Raw genomic sequence first — 27056 nt, forward strand, 5'->3', positions numbered from 1 at the left:
TTTTGATGGCCTCCGTGGCGCAGTGGTATACGCGGTGGATTTACAAGACGGAGGTCCTGGGTTCGATCCCCGGCTAGGCAGATTGAGTTTTTCATAACTGTCCAGGTCTGGCTGGTGGGAGGCTTCGGCCGTGGCTAGTTACCACCCTACCGACAAAGACGTACCGCCAAGCGATTTAGCGTTCCGGTACGATGCCGTGTAGAAACCGAAAGGGGTGTGGATTTTCATCCTACTCCTAACAAGTTAGCCCGCTTCCATCTTAGACTGCATCATCACTTACCATCAGGTGAGATTGTAGTCAAGGGCTAACTTGTAAAGAATAAAAAAAATACTTCATATTAAAAACAGATAAATATAGATTTGCTTCGCACAGGACTAGTGAGAGGCAAGTAATTACCCAACATATTCCATATAAGGAGTGCTAATAACGTGTCTACCCATAAAAACATCTAAGACTTACCCCTAATTCTTGCACAAGGGTGTAAATTATTAACTAATTGCCGCGTAAGTCGACTCTTAGTGCGGGAAGTGACCAATTAATTAGTCTTTGAGAACCTCCGCCCGCTGTAGAGCCTCATTATCTCTTGGTTGCGATTTTATCGGTATTTATGACTGCAATTATACAATTACTAGCTGACGCCGCGCGGTTTCACCTGCGTGGTTCCCGTTACCATAGGAATATGGGTATTATATAGCCTATAGCCTTACTCGATAAATGGGCTATCTGACACTGAAAGAATTTTTCAAATCGGACCAGTAGTTCCTGAGATTAACGCGTTCAAGAAAACAAACAAACAAACTCTCTCTCTCTCTCAACAACAAACTCTCAGCTTTTTAATATTAGTATATATCATTTTACTAGTGGACGCTTGCGATTTCATTCGCGTGAAATTGTATTTTTATAAATCCCGCGGGAACCTTGAACTTTTCCAAATCCAAAAAGTTTTTTAAAGTCCAATTTAACTATATACCAAGTTTCTTTCAAATCTGTTAAGCGGTATGATCGTGAAAAGGTAACAGACAGATAAACAGACTTACTTTCGCATTTATAATATCAGCCCCCCCTAGCCAAATGGCACGTCGATTCTCTTTCTACGATCGCTAACGCTTCGCAAACTAGACAAATGTATGGGAATGACAGATCTTGATCACGCGACCTGTCGATAGCAAATGTCATTCCTATACATCTTTCTAGTTTCATATTCGGCTCACTGTTGAGCACGTGTCTCATAATAAGAAGCGTCAGGCTAATAGTCTTCCACGCCCGCCCAACGCGGATTGGCAGAATTCACACAAGTAGAGAATTAAAATTCTCATGTATGCAGGTTTCCTCACGATGTATTTCCTTCACCGTTTGAGACACGTGATAAAATAAATCATAAAATGCACTTAACTGAAAGGTTGGAGGTGAATGCCTCGTACCGGATTCTAACTTACGTTCCCTGAATCGAAGCCAGATGTCATATCCAATGGACTATCACGGCTCTCCAGTGCGGAGAAAATATACCAAAAGCCAATATAATAATTAAGTAGGTAGGTAATGTTAGGTAGGTTGTTTGTTATGTTTTCACATCTAAACCACTGAACCGATTTTAAAAATTCTTTCACCAATTGAAAGCTACATTTTCAGCTAGTAATATAGGCCCTATTCTTACGGAAACTACACGGGTGTACCCCGCAGCATTCATATATTACATAAATCCTCCTTTTTGACGTTGGTTAAATAGAAAATAATAAAAACACTAGTAAGTATTGATGTAACGAGTTTATTTAAAATAAAGACATCAGGAAAATATTGACACCGTTGCATTATTTTTAATCGTAACAATAATAATATTTATTTTTAAAATATTTCTTTATTTAACATTGGTTAACAGATATTTTACTTAAATCTACTTTAGTGTTTCAGATTTGGGTTAGCTACATACGATTTTATAGCCCAGCCTTACAAAATCGTATTTTTGTATTATTTTTAAACTTCCGTATTAGAAAAAAAAAGTATTATTTCCATAGCCCGATGCAGAACTCGGATCTAAGAGCTCAAGATCCTAGCCTAATTAGTTAATACTTAAAGTAGGTTTTTAAGAAAAATATATCTTGTACAATAACATAATTAATACATAATTCTACGTAGTTTTATTTCGGTATAATTTAAGTTAGCGAATACGGAAGCTTAAAATACACTTACAAGCAAAATTAGGGGAACACTTAAAAACATCTATTTAAAACAATATCAGGAGCCATTGTTAAGGGAAAACTAATACTCAATTAATGTGAAGCTACGGAAACTTTAAATACACTTTGTATCAAAATAAGGGGAACATTTAAAAATGCCTTTTTAAAACATGCCATTTTTACGAAAAAAAAAACACTTAATTTATTGTGTAGTTTTAAGTCCGTGATTGATACAAAGTTTTTTATATTACTAGTTACTAGTAGTAGGTACTTGATAGTGGAATGATGCGATTAATTTTACTTGTGATCCAATAGAATTGCGGTTTCTTCGCTTAATTTTTTTTTAATTTTTACATGCTTCTGTTTCCCCAGCGCTCCTCCAGTTTCATAGAGAAAATGTGCAAAATAATTGGGTTGTTCTTTTAAAAGTACGACTAGAATGACCACACGTAATGTGAAAATTGGAAATAGCTTGGTTTTTAAAATGAACTGAGTATGACAGTTATTCTTAGATAAACTTCACTGATGTTGGTGGATATTCTTTCACTTCTTCACTTCACTTTGATTTCACAAGTGACACGACAACTTGTGAAGTCAAAATGTAAAAATGTATAGAGATATGAGCATCAATATCAATCATCAAGTCATAAACGTAATACTATTTATTAGTATGGCACTCTGATATTGGCAGAGGATATTTTTTATATTCACTTTTTTTGCAAGCGTGTGTACAGATTATATTTTCATTTAAAATCCTTTGATACATTTAAATAATAGCAAACTATTATTACGTATTTACTTTAAAGTAGAATACAAATTTCTTATAAAATTCTACCAAGATTTACAACAAGGAATGTAAGTCTTCATAGAGAAGAAATAAATTATATTTACCTAATGTAATTTTAAAGAGATATTCGTAAGATAAGATGAGTAAGTTAGTTGGAAAATAAATTTGGATTAAAGCAATTATTGATATTAAATAAATAATTATCAATAAAAATTAATTAATTACAGACCACGTATAAAATACAAAAACAAGTCAAAATTATAATAGTAGTCGATATTGAAGCGTATTATGCTTTAATTCTATTAAATAGAGATCAAGAAACATCAACTTTTCATTAATTAAAAGTTTATTAAAAATATCTTATTCAAAATATTACACATTTTTTTAAATTACAATAATAGTACAAACATTTATGGATACATTTTTTGTTAACTTCATAACAATATACATTTTTTTTGGAATGTAGCTTTATTTATAGGAAAGTTAAAAAAAAGTAAAAAATTTATTATCTAACATTAAAATATTGGATTTTAGTCAATACTTAAATTAACAACTTCAATAAATTAAATAAATACAGTTATTTAATTAACATTAATATTACGTCAAATATACATCCAATGTTATTCATACAAGTAAATTCAAATTGGATATCCAAAATAAAAAAAAAAAACATTTCCCTGGAACCTTATCAAATTCACATATTGTATATTGTTTATTAATGAGTGCATGTTATTTGCTTTTATTTTCAGTGTGACGTCACATATTTTGCATCATAGACTACGCAATAATTTTTGAAAACAATGTGTGCATTTCCAGTTAAAAATAATTAATGTAAAAACTGTGACACTGGTACATTCAAAGCTTTTAAATCTCAAAGTAATTGTTATATTCAATGCATTAAAAAAGGGCCATTATGGTTTTCATCTTTCAAAAGACCCGCCTGGTTTAATTGTTTTTAAATGTTACTGGTATAGATATACATTAAACCGTTATAATTTTTATAACGGTTTTTATAACGCTGAGTTTGTTGTGGGCTCTTCTCGGACCAAGGCGCATTTGGAACCCTCGTAACTTTAATTACCACAATTAAAACATGACATGACGTTTCAAAAGTATTTGTAAATTAATTGTAAGTGAAATATATGTATTTTTGATTTTGATTTTAAAGCGACAGAAATGACTAGCTTAGAAAAAAGCAGGGTCTTTACTTTCATTTTTAAACGTGACTCCTGTTTGGTATAATCGAATACTTTAAACTTTTCATCGAATATTTTGAAGTAGAAAATTGGATTTTTTAAATATCTTCTTTGTCGACAGGTTTGACGAATTCAACAATAGAATTAGTGAATTTTAAGATAATTATAAATTCAAAATTGACACCGAGCTGAAAATCGATCCCAGGGCCTTTGGAAACCTGCTTGAAACTTAGAATAAAATTGGAAGTAGGTAAATGATAATCACTATAATAGTCTGGGATCCGTAGAACATTTTTTAATCCTGATTACTAACAAGTAAATTTTTCGTGATAAGCTTCGTCTCGATGCGACGATCAACTTTTTTATTTTAAGCAAAAATTTTCTGCTTTTTTCATCTGTTTTTTTACTGTTGCTTAATTAATAGTTATACAATTTAACAGCCACAATGTTCTATAAATTGCGTGATACATTATCTCGTTCCGACGCTCAGAAATTTTCCTGGTAAGTTAGCTACCAGAATCACAAATTTTCGTAAATAAAAAAGTTGATCGTCACATCGAGAAGAAGCTACTCCCAAAAAATTAACTTCTAAGTAATCAGTTGTAAAAAAATTTCTACGGATCCCTGATTATATTTAATTGAATCTAATTGTTATTGATAACATATTATTTTTACGTTGCAGTAAAGAAGTACGCCTGAAGGACTGGAGTCGAAAATTGAAAGAGTCATAATTTGCCAATAAATGTCATGAAAGAAAAACAGTAACTTTATTCTATAGAATCTATAACTAACCTTGTTTTATTAATATGGCACTAAATCCTTGGCACTGAAAAAATCTGAATCGGATCAATCGGATAAAACTTAGCAATCGTGGCAATCAGTCGATCTCTTCTCCCTCTCCTCTCCGATCTCTTCTTCATCTCTATTCAACTCCTCGCTATCTCTACCTAATCTGATGAAGTGGTCTCTAGCTCTGTGTTTCCTCTCCGGGTATCCACTAACTACCAAATTGGAACTTTGCTCGTAGCCGAGTTTCTCTTCATCTGTGGATCTGCCGAGCCTGATGAATTTGGGGTCTCTTCCGAGTCTTACGAAGTTGGACACGCGTTTTGAAGTTGGGATTTCGTAGTCGTCTTCGTAGGTCCTGAGGAGGGATATGAGGTCGTCGGTCGTGAAGGTTATGGGCTGGGATCTGCCGAAGCGGAGAAAGCTGTTGCCTTTACGTGTGGGTCGTTGGAAGGCTTCGCGGAGATCTGCAGCTGAAGGTTCTGGTGGATAGGATCTTCCAAATCTGTGAACAATTTGAAATTATGAACTCGAGCTAAAATTACATTTTATTCTATTAGTATCCGGTCGGATAAAGATTAGAAGTGGCAGCGCATTAAATTACTTTTAGCAGAATCTTCAAAAGTGGATGTAAAAAATAAAAAAAAACAATGTTGAACAACGGTTATGATACACAATATTTGTCAGGTCAACTTGACAAACAAAACAAACTTTAGCCAAAATAAGACACTAGAATGGCAGAGAATAACCTTGAGTGGAGTCACGCACTTGTGAAGGCTGTGTGTAGGGTTAAAGGCACCTTTCACTGTTAACAAACACTCCTCTTTTCCACTCAAGAAACTCCGTCTCAGACTACTAATTCCTACATTTTAAAACTGTTTTTGACAGTCGATATCGACGAGTGTGGGTAAGACGCAAATAATGTGCGAGTGAGAAGTGATGCACCGCCATTTTTAATCCATTCTTAATCCTCACCTGTTTATACATTTTGATTGGTCAGTGAGTAATGTAATGTAAAGTAAAGTGGTAATTACGACATAAAGCGAGTCGCAAGAATTTGTTTGATGCAAGCAGCTCAGTATCATAATGTTTGGAAGACCCTACAAAAGGCCTATGTCCTGCAGTGGACGTCCAACTGCTGATGATGATGAAAGTGATAATGAAGTTATTTTTGTCTTGCTGTAGGCATCGGCCGTGGTTAGTTCATTATCAACCCATATTCGGCTCACTGCTCAACTCGAGTCTCTTCTTAAAATGAGAGGGGTTAGGTCAATAGTCCACCACGCTGGCCCTCACACGCAGAGAATTAAGATAATTCTCTGGTATGCAGGTTTCTCATGATGTTTTCCTTCAACGTTTGAGACAGATGATATATTTTTTTTTAAATGCACACAACTGCAATGTTTGAGGTGCATGCCCCGGACCGGATTCGAATCCACACCCTCCGGAATCGGAGGCAGAGGTCATATCCACTGGGCTATCACGGCTCTCGTGGTTAGTTACTAATACCATACCGACAAAGACGTTCAAATCAATTTAGCGTTCCTGTATGGGTAATACAAACTTAATACTTATTCCATTTAAGTATTCCATTTCCGCACCATTTAAAAGTCAAAGGCTATCTTGTCATAAAATAATTTTTAGTTAGAATCATATATCTAGACTAGCGCATTTTTTTGGTATAAGAAATTAAAAAAATACCTAAATATTAGTTATGTATTTATTTACCTTATCATACTTCTGTCAATTGAACTTCTACGCCTTGCTTCTAGGTCTGGAGAACGCCTCACAGGGTTGGGCATCACGCTTGCGACCACGCAGAGGAAGACCACCGCGAACATACTTCTGTTATTCATGTCTTCTAGAAGCTTCTGAAAAGAAAACCACTTACAAAACTTTGTTCTTGACAGCTTTGATTACTACTTCATAAGTGAAAATACGCATGAGGTTTTTATATACGACTAGCGGACACCCGCGACTTCGTCCGCGTAGAATCAATGTAAACTTTCAGCCCTATTTTACCACTCTATAGTTTGAATTAAAAAATAATTGTAAACTCTATAAATGAAGGACTTTCCATACAAACTTTCAACCTCTACTTCACCCCCTTCTTATTTTATTTTTACATTAAAAAGTATCCTATAACCTTCTCCGTATTATGGTCTTAAACCGTGCCAAGTTTCATTTGAATTCATTCAGTAGTTTCAGCGTGATGCCCGAATAACAAAAAAACACGGACAGACAGATAGGCAGACAGACAAAAAATCGAAAAAAAATCATTTATTTTTTAGCTTCAGTATCGGTTATATAATGCCCCCCAAACAAAAATTTTCAAAATATCTTCAATGTACAAAATGTACAGAATTGGTATTATTATAGATTCTAGATGTCGCTAGTAGTACTCTATGCCACGGTAATGTTCGGTGTTACAAATGGTATAAGTAAAATCTCAAATTGTGAATAAATGAAAAAAAAATCGACCACTTTTATTATAAGTACAGAAGTCCCAGAAGATCTTGCTAGACCTAGTTCTAGTCCTTGTACAAATCTTAAATACTAAATGACTAAGCCAATAGGAATTAGGAACATATCTAAGCCGACATAACATTATGTGGAAGGTCAAGATCGGAAAGGTCGCCAGTCCAGCCGCTATGGCGCCGACAACGGAAGACCGATCAAATTGTAAAATTACTTAAAGTCTTTTATAAAATAAAAGCACTCTCTTGGTAATAGGTATTTAATGAGTTTTAATATAAATTAGTCCCAACGGGGTATTTCCTTTGACTAAAACATGCATGTCTCTTTGGTTAACTTTCTTTTGTTTTTATTCTCTACAAATTAGCCCTTGACTATAATCTCGACGATGGTAAGTGATGATGCAATCTAAGATGGAATCGGGCTAACTTGTTAGGAGTAGGATGAAAATCCACACCCCTTTCGATTTGTACACGACATCGTACCAAACGCTAATTTGCTTGGCGGTACGTCTTTGTTGGTAGGGTGGTGACTAGCCACCAATTAAGAAAACCTCAATCGGCCCAGCCGGGGATCGAACCCAGGACCTCCGTCTTGTAAATCCACCGCGCAAACCACTGCGCCACGGAGTCCGTCAAATAACTGGTTAACTCTTTGGTCTAGTGATTTACTTGTTCTGTTACAAATCGTGAGGACCTGGGTTTGATTTCTCTATAACACTGTGAGTTACTGGAGTTACACCATGCGATTTCTATAGTGATCGTTGTAGAGTTAAACATTATCATTTTCAATAGGTTTTCACGAGTTCAACCTACGCCCGATACTTTTTTGTTGCAGGTAAGTCTGAAAGACTGCAAGAAGTGGGTTCTGGGTAGGGTCTTGCAGTCTTTCAGTCTTACCAACAACAAAAAAAGTATCGGCCGTAGATTGAACCCGTGAAAACCTCTCGATTTTCAATTTTAAATTTTTCTGGTCCCTTTACTGTGGAGCTGTTAAAAACAAACTGATTTGTCTAGAAAACTCATTTGCATTCAAGAAACTCTTAGAGTTATACCAACTTAGTCTTCAGTGTACGCTCCTTTAAGAAAGAAAAGTTAAACCAACTAAGCATTAAGAATTTATGTATTGTAATCCCAAAACTGGCTCACAAACAACATCATTAAATATGTAGGTAAGTATGTGTAACTAAACTTGTATGTAGTGGAAACAATTTAGAGAACAATTGAATTAACTTCCATATTGCTTAACTAACCAAAATGTCTGCCGTAAGTCGTAACAGCAACTTCAACAACAGAAGGTCAGCCTTCGCCGCGTTAGACATTGTGGAGCCGAAACGAGAAATCCGTGATCTTAATAGCTTTTGAAATATACAAATGCAACAGTTATTTTAAAATGGCGATAGTCCAAATGTGCACGGTAGCATTAATTATTCAATCAATCATTTATTAACAATAAAATTTTCTTTGCTTAAATCGATGTTCATTGGTAAAATTCCCAGTATCGTGATGTTTGGAAATCCCTACAAATAAAAGGCCTATGTCAAGCAGTCAGTCGATAGACGTCCTATCGACTGATATGATGATGATGATGATGATGGCAATACTGATTCTCTGACATAAATAAATAGCCTTCTGATCACGGGAGGCGTCGATTAATCGCTATGCGACTTGTTTGAAAAGAAAGCGAGTATACGGACGCCACGGACCTAGTGTTTTGACTGCAAACGGCTCAAATACTTAATCTCCAATGAGATGGCTGTATTTACGCCGCTTAAGGGTCTCTGCTGATGCAACAGCAGCGCACAGCCCATCGTGCCAGGAAGGTGTGAAGGTGTCCACGCAAGTGGCGTCCTACACCAAAAGCCTACCCATCTTCTATGTCATCAATGACATGCCGCCCGGTCTCTTGCCATTGTGGCGTGCCAAAGCGTTAAGTTCTATAAAATGGCAGGCACGCCGGCGGTGACAAGAGCACAACGGATGATGTCATTAAGGCTAGCGTGACGCAGAAAACAGCCATTGCTCCTATTGCATGAAAGACCGTGGTGTCCGAGTTTATTGACTATTGAAAAATTAAGACTAATTAAATGTACGTTGGTGTTTTATTACAATTTTTTTAGCAGTCGCGGAAAAATGTGAGCTTGTTAAAAATTGATTTGACAAGCAATCACTAACCCGCAGGGGTACCTCCTAATAGCACGAGCGTGAAAGTCCCTCTCCCTCCAAATGTCAAGGTTTATTCTAAACTTGCGGATACCCGCGACTTCGTCCCGCAAATTTAGTTTTTCACAAATCTCTCGGGAACCATGAATTTTCCGGAACAAAAAGTACTATGTATTCATCCAGATTAACTTATGTGTTAATCCAGAGTAAGATCTATTTCCATTTCAAATTTCAGCCAATTTGGTTCAGTATTTGTTGCATTAAAGACAGTAACAAATATCCATACAAACTTTCGCGTTTATAATATTAGTAGGATAAGTGAAAAAAGAAAAATGGGTTTACTTGCAAGTTTAATTAATTTTACCTAGTGCATGAAATCCAATCCAAAAGAGCATTGAATTTCAAGTAACTTCCAAACCAATACAAGTTGTTTAATTTGATAAATTTAATAAAGCAACTTGCACCAACTATTCATAGACTAACGGGAAAACGACAGAAAACGTCAAAGTTCCGGCGAAGCTTTCGTTTGTAAAGCTTCAAGTTGCCTTTATTAATGGAAAGTTTTTAACTACTGTTTCATTGGCAGATGCTTTTTTTATTGGTGATTGAAATATATCTTAATATCTCCCTGTCTTAAAGGTCAGATTAAATTCCGAGAGGGATAAGAAACTTTTAATGATGGTTGAGCTCCCTTTAGATAGTCTCTTCTGAATGAGAGGGGTTCAGCTTGCAAGCCTTATAGTTTGTGCCGGTTTTTGTGAAACGATTTGGATGAAATTTCTAGTGCGTCACCAGCCAAACATACAGCTTGTAGACCAGAATCTCAAATGTTACCACCGAGATTCTGGCTTTCGGATCTATACCCGTAGGAGGATGCGGGGTTAAGTAAACAAAAAAAACACTTTTACAGTAATCACCGGTATTTGGCTTCTATATTTTTAGATGAACCTTTTTTTTACAATATAAAAGTAATGCTAAACCCTTGAGAAACCCTAAAAGGACAAAATATTAATGGGTTAAATTACATAAAAAAACCAGGTTTCCTAAATGTTAAGTTACTTTGTACATACTTTGTAAATAAACAGTGGTTATCTCAAATATTTGTTTTATTATACCAATCCTTTGGGGATTAGATGGTGTCGATATAGCGTTTGGATTTTTGTTGACCAAACCACTGCCACGGCTAGGTATTTAAAGTGGGTCCGTCGAACAACGCACTAGAAGTTATGAATTCACATCGCTACCAGCCAAATCCACAAGGATGATTCCATTTAAGTTCGCTTAGCAATTACACACGTTTATACTAAAGGGACAACAAACACGTTGCATTTTAAACACTCACGAAAGAGGTCTAGTTATCTCTAAATCTTATTGTAATCTGAACGGTATATCCGAATCACCACCAACAATTAATGTAACGCATCCTTTAAAAAAAACAATATATAAAAATAGAAGTTTTAGCATGACTCCATTTAACAAAAGAAAGAATAGGTACGACCTGACGTTTATGATGGAAGCTGACACCACGCGGTCGCTGACCTTGCTGTTGCATTCATCCGTCCGTCATTTTGTCTGGCGGCCAGCGAACCTCCAAGATTTACGCCGCTAACAGCATGCTACTCGACGCGTGCAAATGATTAAATGTAATAGTCAACTCAGGTTCCATAAAAATGTTCCAAGAATGACCAAAGGTTTCAGAACCGGCGTTTCAAATGTCTACAACCAATCTACGTTTCTACATAATAACGTGGTTGTATTAAGAAGAAGTGTGATTACATTAGGTCACGTATATAGGTTAGGTTAAGTTCAGAATATATTACATTCCCATCCTGTAACAAAATACGGAGGTTAGCACATGTCACTAAAGTTTGACCTACGCCGGACAAAGAAAAAAACAATTTCAACCGAGTACCTTAAAAGGATATCCCGCCCTAGTTCCCAGTAGGTAGCCATCTTAACATCTCACGGGAAATTTTTATGGTTGACCGGAACTGCAAGAATTTGTCTCTTTAGCACAACAAAATTCGATATTCACGAATGCTAACCAAATATAAATTCGAGTCTTACCAAGTATCTTACATCACTGCCTCTAAGTAAATTTAATGTTTTGGAAAGACAACTACATGTCTCCAAATTTCAGCCAGCCAAAAAAAGAAAAAACTCGAACGTGCCCGAGTATATAACGAGAAGATAACGGGACTTTCTTCATAAAAAACCTCACCAATAGCAAAGCTATAAAGTTACCGATTCATCTTTCTTACAGAGTACAATCAACAAATTGCACAGATAATATGTGACATTTGTTTTTAAAGTCGGTTTCGGATTCCATACCTTTCGTTACTTGTGGAATACCTCTAACCATATATTAAGTCTATATACAGATTATAAAGCTCCAACTACTTGTCCATATTTATTTGTCTGAGCACTTTAATATAAGCGCCATCTAGCAGCGAACCTCGTAATCTCTACGACATTCATCGATGTCGCTGCCTTTCGAAACAAACCTAGAGATTCCAAATTTGACCACCCAAAATTAAAATCCACGACGTTACAATACCCCCCAAAATAGTAGAAGTTTTTTGCTACCAAAAAACTTTCGCTGCCCTCAGCGCTCTAAGAAGCAATCATCTGTAACGACGTTATAAAAAAAAAAAAAAAAAAACACTCTATGCTAACACTGATAATGGAATAAAACACTCATCTAAACTACATAAAGAAAATATAAGTAAAAGAAAAAAAAATATATATACCTAAATACCGATGATACCTAAAATTAAACTATAACTAACGTTGATGTAGATACTTGTTCCGGTTTCCCTTTGCTGTAACAAAAATGCCTGGTTCTCTTTTACATCTTGAATTTATACTCTCATAAAATAATAGCAAACATAATAACTCTATCTATTTTTGCTCGTCGGCAACTAATAACAATAATTTCCGGCTACCTATTATAATGTTAGGTTCAATCACCTAAATTATTCACTATCTTCTTTAAACTACGCCCACCTAACTCTATAAGAAATTCTAAAACTAAACAACACTACTGGAGAATAACTTATGAAAATATCATAAACGATCTTGTTGCTTCATGCAGCTTGATCTAACACAGCCTATTTCAAACTGTAATACATGTTATCACTATACCATATACCAACATGGGACTGAGTCTCCATGTGAAATGAGTTCATATGACTCCATAATAAATGCCCAGAGTCTGGGAATAATTCCTAGCACAACGATTGCTAACAGATCTCTGGGAACAAAGCGTCTCTGTGTTAAACACAGCACGGTAAATATCTCACGAACTATATTTTGTTCATAGCGTGATAATAATATTTCTCTAATCACCTTTCAGGAATTTCCGACTAACCCAATCCAACTTGATCCATCCATTTCTAATACACACCTACCTCAACATTTATACTGACCTTTCATTCATCACTCTATCAAACTGTAGTAACCTATTTGTATTTATAAGTGTACTTTACCATTCTTCTTGTGTGTTTAAGTACCTAACTTAGTATTTATACACTTTATGGACGAATATATGAGTTAGTCTACCGTTTTAGGTCTTTAATATGCCAAGAGCCTATTTTTGTACCGTCTTTCCTCTCTAGTTCGTAGACTAGTGGTGACAATACTTTGACTATTTTACACTTTTCGTATTTAGGAGCAAGCTTTGCCATTTTGAATTTTTGCGCGTCACTTTGTGTATATGTGGTTTTCCATACCCAATCCCCTACTGCGAATCTAGCATTTCTTCGCCTACGGTTATAATATTGTGCGTTCCTAGCGTGTGCCTCTAGAAGTTTCTTGCGAACACTATCATAAATCTCCTCCATGCATCCAAACTTCCCAGCATATTCATCACGTGGCATAGCTACCTTGTACTCACTCTGCGTATCTAAGTAGAAATCTCCGTTTATCACTGGCTCACGGGCGTGTACTAAGAAAAACGGTGAAAACCCAGTCGATTCATTTATCGCGCTATTTATTGCGAACTGGATCTTTCTTAGATTTAGGTCCCAGGTTCGATGATCCTCTTCTACATACGACGCTACAGCGGTCATAATTGTTTTGTTGTAGCGTTCTACCAGGTTTACTTGCGGAGTGTAACGAGGAGTATAGTGAAGCCTTGGCACGTTGTAGCGCTTTATGACATTCCTGAACTCGGAACCGGTCATTTGTGTTCCGTTGTCCAGGATTACCGTCTCCGGCGCTCCATGTACCAGGACCAACCCGTCTTCGAAGTTTTTAGCCACCAACGCTGATGTTGCGCGGCGTAACGGAAATAGTAGAGTGTATTTAGAGAAAACGCACGTTATTACTAGCAGGTATGTGTATCCAGACCTACTTCGTGGAAGTGGACCCGCTAAGTCCAAACTCACTACTTGGAAGGGACGTGAACATACCTTTGGTTTCCCCATCAAACCAGGGACTGCTTGTGTAGAATGTTTATATGCTTTACATACGTCACATGATTTTACGAAATTTTCTATGTCTTTGTACATACCCGGCCAGAAATATCTTAAACATAAGCGTCTATGTGTTTTAAAAACACCTAGGTGTGCAGCTGTTGGTTCACAATGGTTCTCACTTATAATTTTGTTTCTCAAACCTTTTGGAATGACCTCTTTCCAATCAAACTCGCTTATTAGATCATACTTGCTTTTACTTAAGCGAAATAAAATATTATCTTTAACCATATAATTTGGAAAGTGTGTAGGTTTAGAAACACAATTATTTTTTATCCTCTCATACCATTCATCTTTCATACCTGAGGTAGGTGTATCAGACGTTGCATGGATTGCCTCAACTTTCATGAGTCGCGATAGAGCATCAGGAACTACATTGTCTGTGCCTTTTCTATGTTCTATCTCAAAATCGAATTGAGACAGTCGGCAACCCCATCGAGCTAACCTACCAGAAGGATTTTCCAAATTCAAAAACCACTTTAAAGACGAATGGTCTGTAACTATCGTGAACTTCCTACTTCCTAAGTACGCTTGGAACTTTTCGACTGCAAATATGACTGCTAGGGCCTCCCGTTCCGTAGCACTGTAGTTCCTTTCATTCTTATTTAAAGATCTACTAACATAAGCTATCGGATGATCGTGACCCTCGATCATCTGTGACAACATTCCCCCCAAACCGTACGACGAAGCATCACAATGGACAGTAAAAGGCTTACTAAAATCAGGAACTGCTAATACTGGAGCTGACACCAATGCATTTTTTAGCAACGAGAAGGCCTTGTCAGCTGCCTCGTTCCACTGGAACCTCGGCGCGTTCCTCCCTTTGCTGGTCAGCTTGTTCAGCGGTGCTGCAATTGTTGAAAAGTTACGAATAAATCGCCTGTACCAAGAGCAAGTTCCTAAAAATACTTTTACTTCCCGGGCTGTGGTTGGGGTCGGAAAATTTAAAATTGAAGAGATCTTATCAGGATCCGTATGTAACCCAAACTCATCAACTACATAACCTAAATACTTGATTGACTCCCTAAAGAATTTGCATTTGTCAAAAGACACTGTCAAGTTAGCTGACTTTAATTTATCCAGGACTCTATTTAGCAACAACAAGTGAGTAGAGAAATCCGATGAACATATCACAATGTCATCTATATAACAAAAAACATAACCATTGTCTACGTCACTACAAAAGTTTTGATTTATTAATTTATCCATTAATCTTTGTTGCCGCGCCGGAGCATTACAAAGTCCAAAGGCCACAACTTTGAATTTAAATAATCCTGCCCCTTCAATTTGGAAACTCACTTTTTCCTGTGAACGTTCTGATAGAGGTATCTGCCAAAATGAAGATGACAGATCTATAGTCGACAGGAATTTGGCCTCCTTCAAACTATCAAGTATTTGAGGAATGTATGGTATAGCATACGAGTCCTTCTTTGTCACTGCGTTTAGCTTCCTGCAGTCCAAGCAGAACCTCCAATCACCATTTGCCTTTTTGACTAAAATAACTGGGTTGTTCCACGGACTTTCACTGGGAGTAACGACGTCTAATGCCAACATCTTTTTTAACTCTTCCTGCAACGCCACCTTCTTTTCCGGCGATAGCGGATATTGTTTTACCCTAATGGGTAGAGCATCACCTGTGTCGATGTCGTGCTCTATTAAGGACGTCCTACCAAGACCTTTTAATTCAAAAGAGATGTCATGGAATTTCCCTATAATGGCATTTGCTAGTTCTTTCTGCTCGGTTGACAGATTTTCCAAAGACTGAATAGTGTTTACCCTATTCGTACTCAAAGTCTCGCAGAAGCTCGCTGGTTGATACTTATAGTCAATGCAGTCTAGTATCTCTGGGGCGATATTGAATGCCCTCCAAAAATCTATACCTAATATTATATCCGATATTATTGTAGGTATAACAAAAAATTTAATGGCACAGGTAGTGTCATGACATGTTATTGGTAGGTACATGTAACCTATACTTTCCAGCTTAACACCATTTGCCACGGTGCAGGAGATATTACTAAATTTTTCTAGCTTGAAACCAATTTTGATGAAGTTTTCGTGAGAGTTGTTACCTAGTATTGAGATGCATGCTCCTGAATCAAGTAGACCACAAATTTCAAGGTTGACTACTTTAAATTTAAGATAAGGCCTAATATCATTCTTTTTTGGTTGAAATCGAACAGATGCCAAAGTGCCGAAACTTTTTAATTTTTTAAATTTTTTATTTATGCTGGCATCGTTCGAGCAGACTAGTTTTTTGGACTAGTAGCCGCTTTGTTACATTTTGGACACGTAAACTTCGTGTACCCAGGGGTTTTACAACCGTAACAGTGTACGTTATGCCTCACTAACCGCTGGTTTCTATATTTGTTACCAGTGTGTGACGGCCCTGCCCTGGTTTGGTCATTATCATTAACCCGTCCTTTGTTGTGAGGGTTACCATGTTCATATTTACCCTGGCTGTTATAAAACCGATTTTGATGCAACTTGCTATGTTGTTTATAACGACCCTGGTCATTATGAACCTGATTTGAATGAAAATTTTGTTCGTTGTCCAAATATGCCACATTTTTATTTTTATTTTTATAAGTAAATTCAGGAGTTAAAATAGAATTCGAACGGCCGGGCTCAGCAAATTGTGTGGCCCTTTGACTGGCCGCTTCGAGTTTCCTGCATGCATCTTTCAGCTGCGATATGGATGAAATGGTTGTCAACGCGAGCTGCTGCGAAAACTTTGGGCGTACATTGTGTAATAGAATTTCTAATTTTTCGACCTCGGACATCGAAGTCCTCAGCCGAGCAAACAAGCAAGCCATTATAGAAAAATATATATGCACGGGCTCTTCAGCCCCCTGCGTCCTAGATCTTATCTCTCCTCGCAACCTATAGTCATAATCGACGGGGTCAAATTCCTCTAATAAAAGATTTTTAAGGTCAGACCAAGAGCGTACCTGATCTCTGATACCTCTGTACCAGAGTAGTGCCTGATCTTCAAACAGCTGAACCGCCGACCTGAAGAGTTTAGCCTCAGAGACACCGTAGCAAAGCTGAAGCTCCTCCACTCGTTCGACGAAGGAGCGCGGATCGGTGGAGCCATTAAATTTTAGGTTCCACTTCGCCAGGTTTTTGTCCCCGGAGCACTCTATTTCCGAAGCCTCCGCTGAAGGTGATGGCTTAGAAGATGTAGACAATTGTTCTGAAACATTTTTTCCAGGCGCTTCAATGATTGCAATAAATTTTCCTAATCTCAGTCTGGCCTCCCCGACCTTGGCTGAAACCTTAGCTGATTCGTCGACCTTCAATCTGTTTACTCTATGAAACAGGTGATAGGCTAGGGCCTCTGCCCTTGCTATAGATCCCCTATCACCTGATTTTCCCCATCCTTCAATAATTGTGGCTAGTTCATTTAACTTATCATTAATTATTACTAATTCGGTGTTGCTGTCTATATTTGTTTCTAATATGGCAGTCGAGGGGCACTCAATCATGAGGCCTCGCATCTGCCTCCTAAGCTCATCTACAGTACTACCCGGAGTCTCGGATCTGATCGAGACCTCGTATACCAGCTCATCCTTCCTCAAAGAGTGAAACTGTATTTCCTTATGACCTGACATTATTTATTGGTGATGGTACAACTATTTTTTAAAACATTAAATTAATATTGAGTTACTTAAAATAACAATAATAACTAAAAATTCAGTAATTAAATTTCTCTATAAACATAACTAACTATGCCAAATACACCATCACAAAAAAAATGATCATGGGTTATTTTATATTAAGCTTATGCTGAAACAAAATCTTATAGTAATAGAAATTGGAACAGAAAACAAAAAAAAAATATTGTTAGAGTGGTGTTCGGATGATTCTATTATTCCCTTTTCTCTCCCACGTTGTACAGATCCTTTAGGATTAATAAAAAAATCCCCAGGCGCCACTGCAAGCCTTATAGTTTGTGCCGGTTTTTGTGAAACGATTTGGATGAAATTTCTAGTGCGTCACCAGCCAAACATACAGCTTGTAGACCAGAATCTCAAATGTTACCACCGAGATTCTGGCTTTCGGATCTATACCCGTAGGAGGATGCGGGGTTAAGTAAACAAAAAAAACACTTTTACAGTAATCACCGGTATTTGGCTTCTATATTTTTAGATGAACCTTTTTTTTACAATATAAAAGTAATGCTAAACCCTTGAGAAACCCTAAAAGGACAAAATATTAATGGGTTAAATTACATAAAAAAACCAGGTTTCCTAAATGTTAAGTTACTTTGTACATACTTTGTAAATAAACAGTGGTTATCTCAAATATTTGTTTTATTATACCAATCCTTTGGGGATTAGATGGTGTCGATATAGCGTTTGGATTTTTGTTGACCAAACCACTGCCACGGCTAGGTATTTAAAGTGGGTCCGTCGAACAACGCACTAGAAGTTATGAATTCACATCGCTACCAGCCAAATCCACAAGGATGATTCCATTTAAGTTCGCTTAGCAATTACACACGTTTATACTAAAGGGACAACAAACACGTTGCATTTTAAACACTCACGAAAGAGGTCTAGTTATCTCTAAATCTTATTGTAATCTGAACGGTATATCCGAATCACCACCAACAATTAATGTAACGCATCCTTTAAAAAAAACAATATATAAAAATAGAAGTTTTAGCATGACTCCATTTAACAAAAGAAAGAATAGGTACGACCTGACGTTTATGATGGAAGCTGACACCACGCGGTCGCTGACCTTGCTGTTGCATTCATCCGTCCGTCATTTTGTCTGGCGGCCAGCGAACCTCCAAGATTTACGCCGCTAACAGCATGCTACTCGACGCGTGCAAATGATTAAATGTAATAGTCAACTCAGGTTCCATAAAAATGTTCCAAGAATGACCAAAGGTTTCAGAACCGGCGTTTCAAATGTCTACAACCAATCTACGTTTCTACATAATAACGTGGTTGTATTAAGAAGAAGTGTGATTACATTAGGTCACGTATATAGGTTAGGTTAAGTTCAGAATATATTACATTCCCATCCTGTAACAAAATACGGAGGTTAGCACATGTCACTAAAGTTTGACCTACGCCGGACAAAGAAAAAAACAATTTCAACCGAGTACCTTAAAAGGATATCCCGCCCTAGTTCCCAGTAGGTAGCCATCTTAACATCTCACGGGAAATTTTTATGGTTGACCGGAACTGCAAGAATTTGTCTCTTTAGCACAACAAAATTCGATATTCACGAATGCTAACCAAATATAAATTCGAGTCTTACCAAGTATCTTACATCACTGCCTCTAAGTAAATTTAATGTTTTGGAAAGACAACTACATGTCTCCAAATTTCAGCCAGCCAAAAAAAGAAAAAACTCGAACGTGCCCGAGTATATAACGAGAAGATAACGGGACTTTCTTCATAAAAAACCTCACCAATAGCAAAGCTATAAAGTTACCGATTCATCTTTCTTACAGAGTACAATCAACAAATTGCACAGATAATATGTGACATTTGTTTTTAAAGTCGGTTTCGGATTCCATACCTTTCGTTACTTGTGGAATACCTCTAACCATATATTAAGTCTATATACAGATTATAAAGCTCCAACTACTTGTCCATATTTATTTGTCTGAGCACTTTAATATAAGCGCCATCTAGCAGCGAACCTCGTAATCTCTACGACATTCATCGATGTCGCTGCCTTTCGAAACAAACCTAGAGATTCCAAATTTGACCACCCAAAATTAAAATCCACGACGTTACAAGCTAATAGTCCACCACGCTGGGCCCAATGCGGATTGGCAGACTTTACACATGTAGAGAATTATATCCAGGTACAGGTCCTCACGATATTATTTCTTCTACGATTGAGACACGCGATAAAAAATAAAATGCATATTACTGATAAGTTACAACGCTTCGATTAAGTAACGATGCGTCAATCAAAAGCGTGAACTTTTGCAGACCGAAAAGACGAGAAAAGTCGCGTATCTAGGGCACGTGCTACGACACGAGAGATACGAGCTTCTATAGCTCATCTTGATGGGAAAGGTTGTTGGTAGAAGAGGCGTCGCAGGAAGAAGTCTTGGCTGAGAAACCTCAGAGAGTGGACCGGGATCGCGAGCGCCGCACAATTATTTCGCCACGCGAAGGATAGAGACGAGTTCAAGAAACTGACTGCCAACCTTCGCTAATCGGAGAGGCACCCTAAGAAGAAGAAGATAAGTTATAGGTGCTTAACGCCGACCGGATTCGAACCTACGCCCTCCAAATCGTAGGCAGAGGTCACACCACGTCGTGTCACGGGGACCTATTAGATTTGGTAGATTTTTTGATAGGAAGATTAAATGGTTAATACATTATTTTCCCTTTCAGCTGTACAGCTTTTTTAACTACCGTTCAAAAAGCTCTCGTGCGAAAGAGGGTTAAAAGTAAATTTTCTTTACTTCTTGCTTGTCTGGCTTGTCAAAGTTGATAGAAAAGATCATTGATTAGACCCTCAAATAATTGAAAAATATTTGATGGACTAATAAACGTAATAAAAAATATAACCCCGCTCATGATTCGAGAACAGATACGTCATGAGTTTTACTTTGTTGTTAGATTTTCGAAAAGCCTACTTTCTTTGCTGGTTTAATATTTCTGGAGTAATTTTCTTTGCTGGTTACCCTAAACGTACACGTAAGTGTTTTATACTTATTGGAATTTGGGAGTACTCAACAACGAGAAGGATCTTCTATAAGCTTATTTGATGCGTTCGAGTGATTCGAAAAAAACCTACTTCGGCTTTCTAGGTTGAGTAGTTAAGGCGTGACAGCCTAACATATAAAAATACTTACTTTCGCGTTTATAATATTATGTTATTTGTTGTTTTCCTTATATTAAGAATAACAAAGACATCGTTTTCTAATTTTTTCCTCAAAATAATAACAAAATTGTAAAAAGGTGATGGGGTTATCAAATCTCGATAAAACGAAATCGAATCGACCCAACTTAGATGGCATCATAAAATATTATATGGACGTAATTTTTAGTGCATATATTATATCGACATGACATATTTTCGGAATATAATATGTTTGTATTTATTGTGTAATTTCTCCAAAACATCAATTCGTAATTTCAAATTGTTTGATGGTAACCAATTACGTCTTAACACTTAAATAGTGTGTTTTTCTTTTTCAGCAGAAAAAGCTTCAACCGGAAGGTATAAAAATGACAGTACATGCATGGCATGGAGTCGCAGTGCTAAAAACATTCTCCGAAACATTTCACCGCGGCTAGTTGCCTCGACTGGTGACAGAAGGGCTGGCTCATTCTTACCGCAAAGGATCAGCCTGGCTGTCCAGCGCGGAAATGCAGCCAGTGTTCTTGCCACCACTCCACGTGGGCATGATTTGTATGAATTCTAAAATTGGGTAGTTTTTATTGTATTCTTTCTCATTAAAAATATCAGAAGGATTTATTTACAACAACAACCCATATTCGACTCACTGCAGAGCACGAGTCTCCTCTCAGAATGAGAGGGATTAGGCCTTAGTCCATCACGCTGGCCCAATGCTGATTAGCAGACTTCACACACGTAGAGAAGTAAGAAAATTCTCAGGTATGCAGGTTTCCTCACGATGTTTTTCTTTCACCGTTTGAGAGACGTGATATTTAAATGCACATAACTGAAAAGTTGGACGCCACGGACCGGATTTGAACCTACGTCCTCCGAATCGAAGGCAGAGGTCATATCCACTAGGCTATCAAGTTTGTATTACAAAGTTTTCGTTACATGATCGTTCGATCATGAAACGTTTGAATTGCGTGGGATGAAACTTGGCATATAAAAACCTTTATTAGATTTACACATAGGATACTTTGCATCTCGGTATATTTTATGTAGAAAGCATATTAGTAAAATATAATATAATTTCATCATCATTATTAACAGCCGATGGACGTCCACTGCTGGACAAAGGCCTCTTGCATGGACTTCCAAACACAACGGTCTCGAGCCGCATCATCCACGCATGCCGCGAGCATCCAGCGGCTCCCTGCTCAATCCGCTTGATGTCCTCAGTCCTCCTAGTGGGGGGTCGACCAACACTGCGCTTTCCGGTGTGGGGTCGCCATTCCAGCACCTTGGGACCCCAACGACTATCGGCTCTTAGAACTATGTGGCCTGCCCATTGCCACTTCAGTATCGAGTGGTCATTTATGGGCATTTTTTTAAATATGAACTACAACAATATATCATTTACATTTTATAATTATAACATTTTATTTTGTACTAGTGGACGCCTGCGACTTCGTCCGCGTAAAAATTGATGTAAAATTTCAACTATCCGCACGAAAATCCACTTTATTTTTGACTTTATTGCGAAAAGACAGACAGATGCGATAATATCTATGTACTCCTAGATACTCTAAGTCATTAGGTAATTAATATAAGACTGTTATGGTGCTATTTTAATGAATTAATCAAAATCTAAGCTAAAAATATTTAAACACGGCTAAAAGTTACGTCACCTAAACTAATATTTTAAAGAGGAAAGATTTGATTGTTTGTTTGTTTGCAATAGGCTCCGAAACGACTAAGCTAATTTAAAAAAATCTTTCACTGTTGGAAAGCTACACTATCCCCGATTGCTATAGGCTAAATTTTATTCCCGTATTCCTACGGGAACGGGAACTACGCGGGTGAAACCGCGTGGAATCTGCTAATAATACAACGCTGAGTTTGTTGTGGGCTCTTTTCGGATCAAGGGGCGTTTGGAACCCTTAATTTTAAGTTTTTGACCAATTATTATAACCATTAAGTATCTAATAATATGACCTGACTTTGACTTCGACTACGACTTTATACCTAAGTTACGAGTATTGGAGCTGAGTGCATTAAAAGAATTGCTGTTACGAGCATTAAGAGAATTAATTTTCGCGTTCATAAATCTGAGGAGGGAACTATAAAACAGTGGATTTATGAGATTTAGATAATAATTTTATGATACGTAAAAGTCTTGAATATTATATTGTTCCTATTTTACGTGGCGGTACGTATAACGCATTCGTAGCCTGTGAGTGTGTGTGGTTGTGTTTGTTTGTGTAATGTAAATTAAATGTTAGGCGGCTTCGGCTTGGTTAGTTAGCACCCTGCTGGCAATGGCGTATCGCCAAGTGATTTATAGGGTGTAGATTTTCATCCCTCTTCTAACTAGTTAGCCCGCTTCCATCTTAGACTGCATCAAGACTTATCATCAGGTGAGATTGTAGTTAAAGAAAATATATATAATATGTGAATGTCATAATGACCTATCTGTAACTAATGTCATTCTTATACAGTTTTTAATTTTCGAAAGAAAGCGTTTGTCGAAAGAGAGAAGTCTCATATATATTAAACACTAGCGGAAGCCCGCGATTTTGTCCGCGTGGAATTTAGTTTCTCACAAATCCCTCGGGAACCATGGATTTTTCCGGGATAAAAAGAAGCCTATGTGTTTATCCAGACTATAATCTATCTGTACTTCAAATTTCAGGTGATTCTGTTTAGTAGCCGAGGCGTGATGGAGTAACAAACATTCATACCATCAAAATCATCAGGTTTTCGCAAATCTCGGGAATTCATGGAATTTTTCGCGATAAAAAATAGTCTATGTGTTAATCCAGAGTAAAATCTATTTCCATTCCAAATTTCAGCCAAATCGCTTCAGTAGTAGCTGCGTTAAAGAGTAATAAACATACATCCATACAAACTTTCGCGTTTATAATATTAGTAGGATTGGATGGCTAGAGATTCTAAACCCTCATTTTAATTAAAGAGTTTCAAATCGTATACACAAAATGGTTCAAATGAATGCTCAGCAAAACGAGAATGTACGAATAAGATGAAAAATACTTTGATGTGTCGTTAACTTGGGATACTTTGTAATGTAAAAGCATTAAGAGCTCTGTGAATTGATCGTCCCAGCTTAACTTATCATAAATGTATTTGGTTGAAATTTTTGCAAAGAAAGGTGCTGAAACTTGATATTTTACGTTCTACAAAATGTATTGAACTAGCGGACGGCCGTGACTTCGTTTATTTAAGACCTTCTTAATCGCACAACCCGTTCATAAAACAGAACACAGGACTCCTCTCGCCTCTAAGAGAGAGATTGTAGGGCTTAGTTCCACCACGTTGCTCAAATGTGAGCTGTTTTTCTTGTGGTTTTTGATGGCCTCCGTGGCGCAGTGGTATGCGCGGTGGATTTACAAGACGGAGGTCCTGTGTTCATGGGGGAATCATGCAAAACAATCGCTATTAGATGTCAGTGATACTGGTCCAACGGTTTGACGTGCTCTACGAGGCAAGGAAGTGTTGCAGTACCAACTTCCGGGCAACAGAGAGAATTTCTTGGATGAAAGAAAAGCTTAATATTCCATATAGCAGGACTCGAACCCGTAACCGAACAGATTAATCCCGGCACTTACGACACTTAAAATAGTGTATAAAGGTTATATAGTTAAATAATAAGGTTTCCACATATAAACGTTAATACCTATTCTATACGTTTAGAAAATATATAGAAAAGTCAACGAAGAAATAATAACGTCAGATAAGGCGATAAGAATCATACAAGTTATTGTGTCTACAGACGTGCCAACTTCTAGCCTTGTATAAATCAGAAGATAAATGTTTCGCGTGTTTGTAGATCGGTTAATAAATTGGGTTGATTTCTATTGTAGCTAACTTGTATTGAGTATTTTTCAACACTTGTTTTTTTACTTGGCTGCAAGGAGAGTTATGTTTTCGCGCTTAACTTGTATGAGTGTAATTGTGTAATATTCTTTATAACACATTTGCTCTTAAAGTATCTCTTTTTTCACTAATTTCAATATCGTAATGTATCTCATTACAATTGTTCTTAAAATTTGTTTCTTTATCGATTCCTGAGGTTATTTTTATTAAAATAATTTTCACCCCCGAGAAGAGGTGGCATCCAGGGCAAAGCGCAAGTTAGCCCTATGTCACTTTTGTTTCTTAGGGTATCTTCCACCTATTCACCAATTTTCATGAAAATCGATGAAGGAACGAAAACGGAGGTGAAAACTTTCATTCACTGTACTATAAAAATAGATAATAATCAAGGATTTCATTTCAAAGTTGGGTTGTAGCATCCAACTAGTCAGAACGTCTAAACGCTCTAAACCCTCTTGTCTATCTATAACATATTATAGATACTCGTAAATACAACTATCAAAAAGTTGCGCATAAAGTTCGTTCATGGCATCCAACTAGTCAAAACTTCTAAACGCTCTAAACCCTCTAAAGCTTTTAAAGATACTCGTAGACATAATTATCAAGGAGTTGAACTTAAAGTTGGATCCAACTTGTCAGATCGTCTAAACGCTGTAAACCCTTTAGCTTTTAAGGATACTCGTAGACATTATAAAGGAGTTGAACTTAAAGTTGGATCGTCCATCCAACTAACAGACATCCAACTAGTCAGATCGTCTAAACGTTCTGTATCTGTGCTTTGTTATAACAGAATAACAGGTCACGTCGCTTCTAGAATAACATTAGAAATAGCAGCTCGACTCTGACGCACATCGAGTATCCGGCGTTGTACAAAGGGTTTGACACCCTTTGTGATAGCGAAGTGTATTCACAATTACATGTCATTTTAATCTAAGCTCAAAGAGCTGGGATTATGAGATATCTATTCATATAAATGTTAACTGATTTGAATTTCCCACATATTCTTGTGAAATGGGGGATGGATTACTTCGTACATTTTGATGGGTGACGCAGTTTTTTAGGGTTTGCTTTCGCGTTTTATGTTATTAAAGTATTTTTGTCACCATTCTACGTGGACATGATGTGTAAGGCATCTGTTACCGTACTCATGCTATCTGAAATACACTTTAGGATACGTTAGTTCAAGTTTTTTGTTATATTCTTGCTAATAGGTATTCTACTATTAATGAGTTCCTTAATGTTAAAGTGCTTGGAGGTCATTGGATCAGCTTCCACCATCACATGGAGGAAGTAAAACTACAACAAATTGTATTAATGGTAAAAATCGTACATTATTACGGCAGTAGAATCTTTACAAATAGTCAACTAAACTTTCAAATGTTTTTTTTTTTTACAAGTTAGCCCTTGACTACAATCTCACCTGATGGTAAGTGATGATGTAGTCTTAGAAGGAAGCGGGCTAACTTGTAAGGAGGAGGATGAAAATCCACACCCCTTTCGGTTTCTACACGGCATCGTACCGGAACGCTCAATCGCTTGGCGATACGTCTTTGCCGGTAGGGTGGTAACTAGCCACGACCGAAGCCTCCCACCAGCCAGACCTGGACTAATTAAGAAAATCTCAATCTGCCCAGCCGGAGATCGAACCCAGGACCTCCGTCTTGTAAATTCACCGCGCATACCACTGCGCCACGGAGGCCGTCAAAAAAAATTGTTCTTGTAAACTAAGTATATTTGAAATAAATGATTTTTGGTTTTGATTTTTAAAAGTTCAGTACTTTTCTACGATATCTCGGATTAGAATCGGTTTTTTTATTGTTTAAGTGGGGTTTTTGTAAGCTTTATATTTGGCTTTTCACATATCGGGTGAGATTGAGCGTGTTGCCCTTTGATGACAATCTGACGATCTATGGGAAGGCACACCCTACGTCAGTAAACAGCGGTCAGATACAACCGTAGTTCCGTAAGCGGGTTAGTGGTTGTATGATTTGAAATACAGTATGACCGGTTGACCGCAACGAAATTGGAAATCAACTCGCATAGTTAGTTAACTAAAAATAGGTATATTATGAAGATATCAGTTTTAAGCACTTCTTAAAACAACGTCGCCCAGGCGCCTGTGTATATTCACGGTAAGTTGAAAAGCCACTAAATGGATTTTCATACGGTTTTCCGCTAGATTATTTAATACATTAATTCCTTTATCCAAAGGTTGTGATAGAAATTGCTAAAAGCAATAAGAATGGGATGTCGATTTTCATCCACCTCCTAACAAGTT

At 37.1% G+C, this 27056-nt stretch overlaps 1 protein-coding gene across 11 annotated transcripts in view; it reads right to left on the reverse strand.

The window, feature by feature from the left end:
• Positions 1 to 1746: 1746 nt before the first annotated feature.
• The window catches only part of LOC112054821 (FMRFamide-related peptides), a 33961-nt gene continuing 8651 nt past the window's right edge, over positions 1747 to 27056 (reverse strand). Inside the window, exons 1-4 of one of the 11 annotated variants that reach the window (XR_008252006.1) lie at positions 14773 to 19313; positions 12332 to 12403; positions 11494 to 11572; positions 10484 to 11410 (exon numbers count right to left, since the gene is read on the reverse strand). Coding sequence is in view for 3 of the 11 variants with exons in the window: in XM_052888524.1 (XP_052744484.1) it covers positions 13139 to 14722 (1584 nt within the window). In the remaining 8 variants the exon portion in view is untranslated. The other 10 variants (XM_052888525.1, XR_008252004.1, XR_008252003.1 and 7 more) reach the window with 10 other exon arrangements.

This window comes from Bicyclus anynana, chromosome 23, assembly GCF_947172395.1.
Source record: "Bicyclus anynana chromosome 23, ilBicAnyn1.1, whole genome shotgun sequence".
In the NCBI taxonomy this organism is placed as follows: Eukaryota; Metazoa; Arthropoda; class Insecta; order Lepidoptera; family Nymphalidae; genus Bicyclus; species Bicyclus anynana.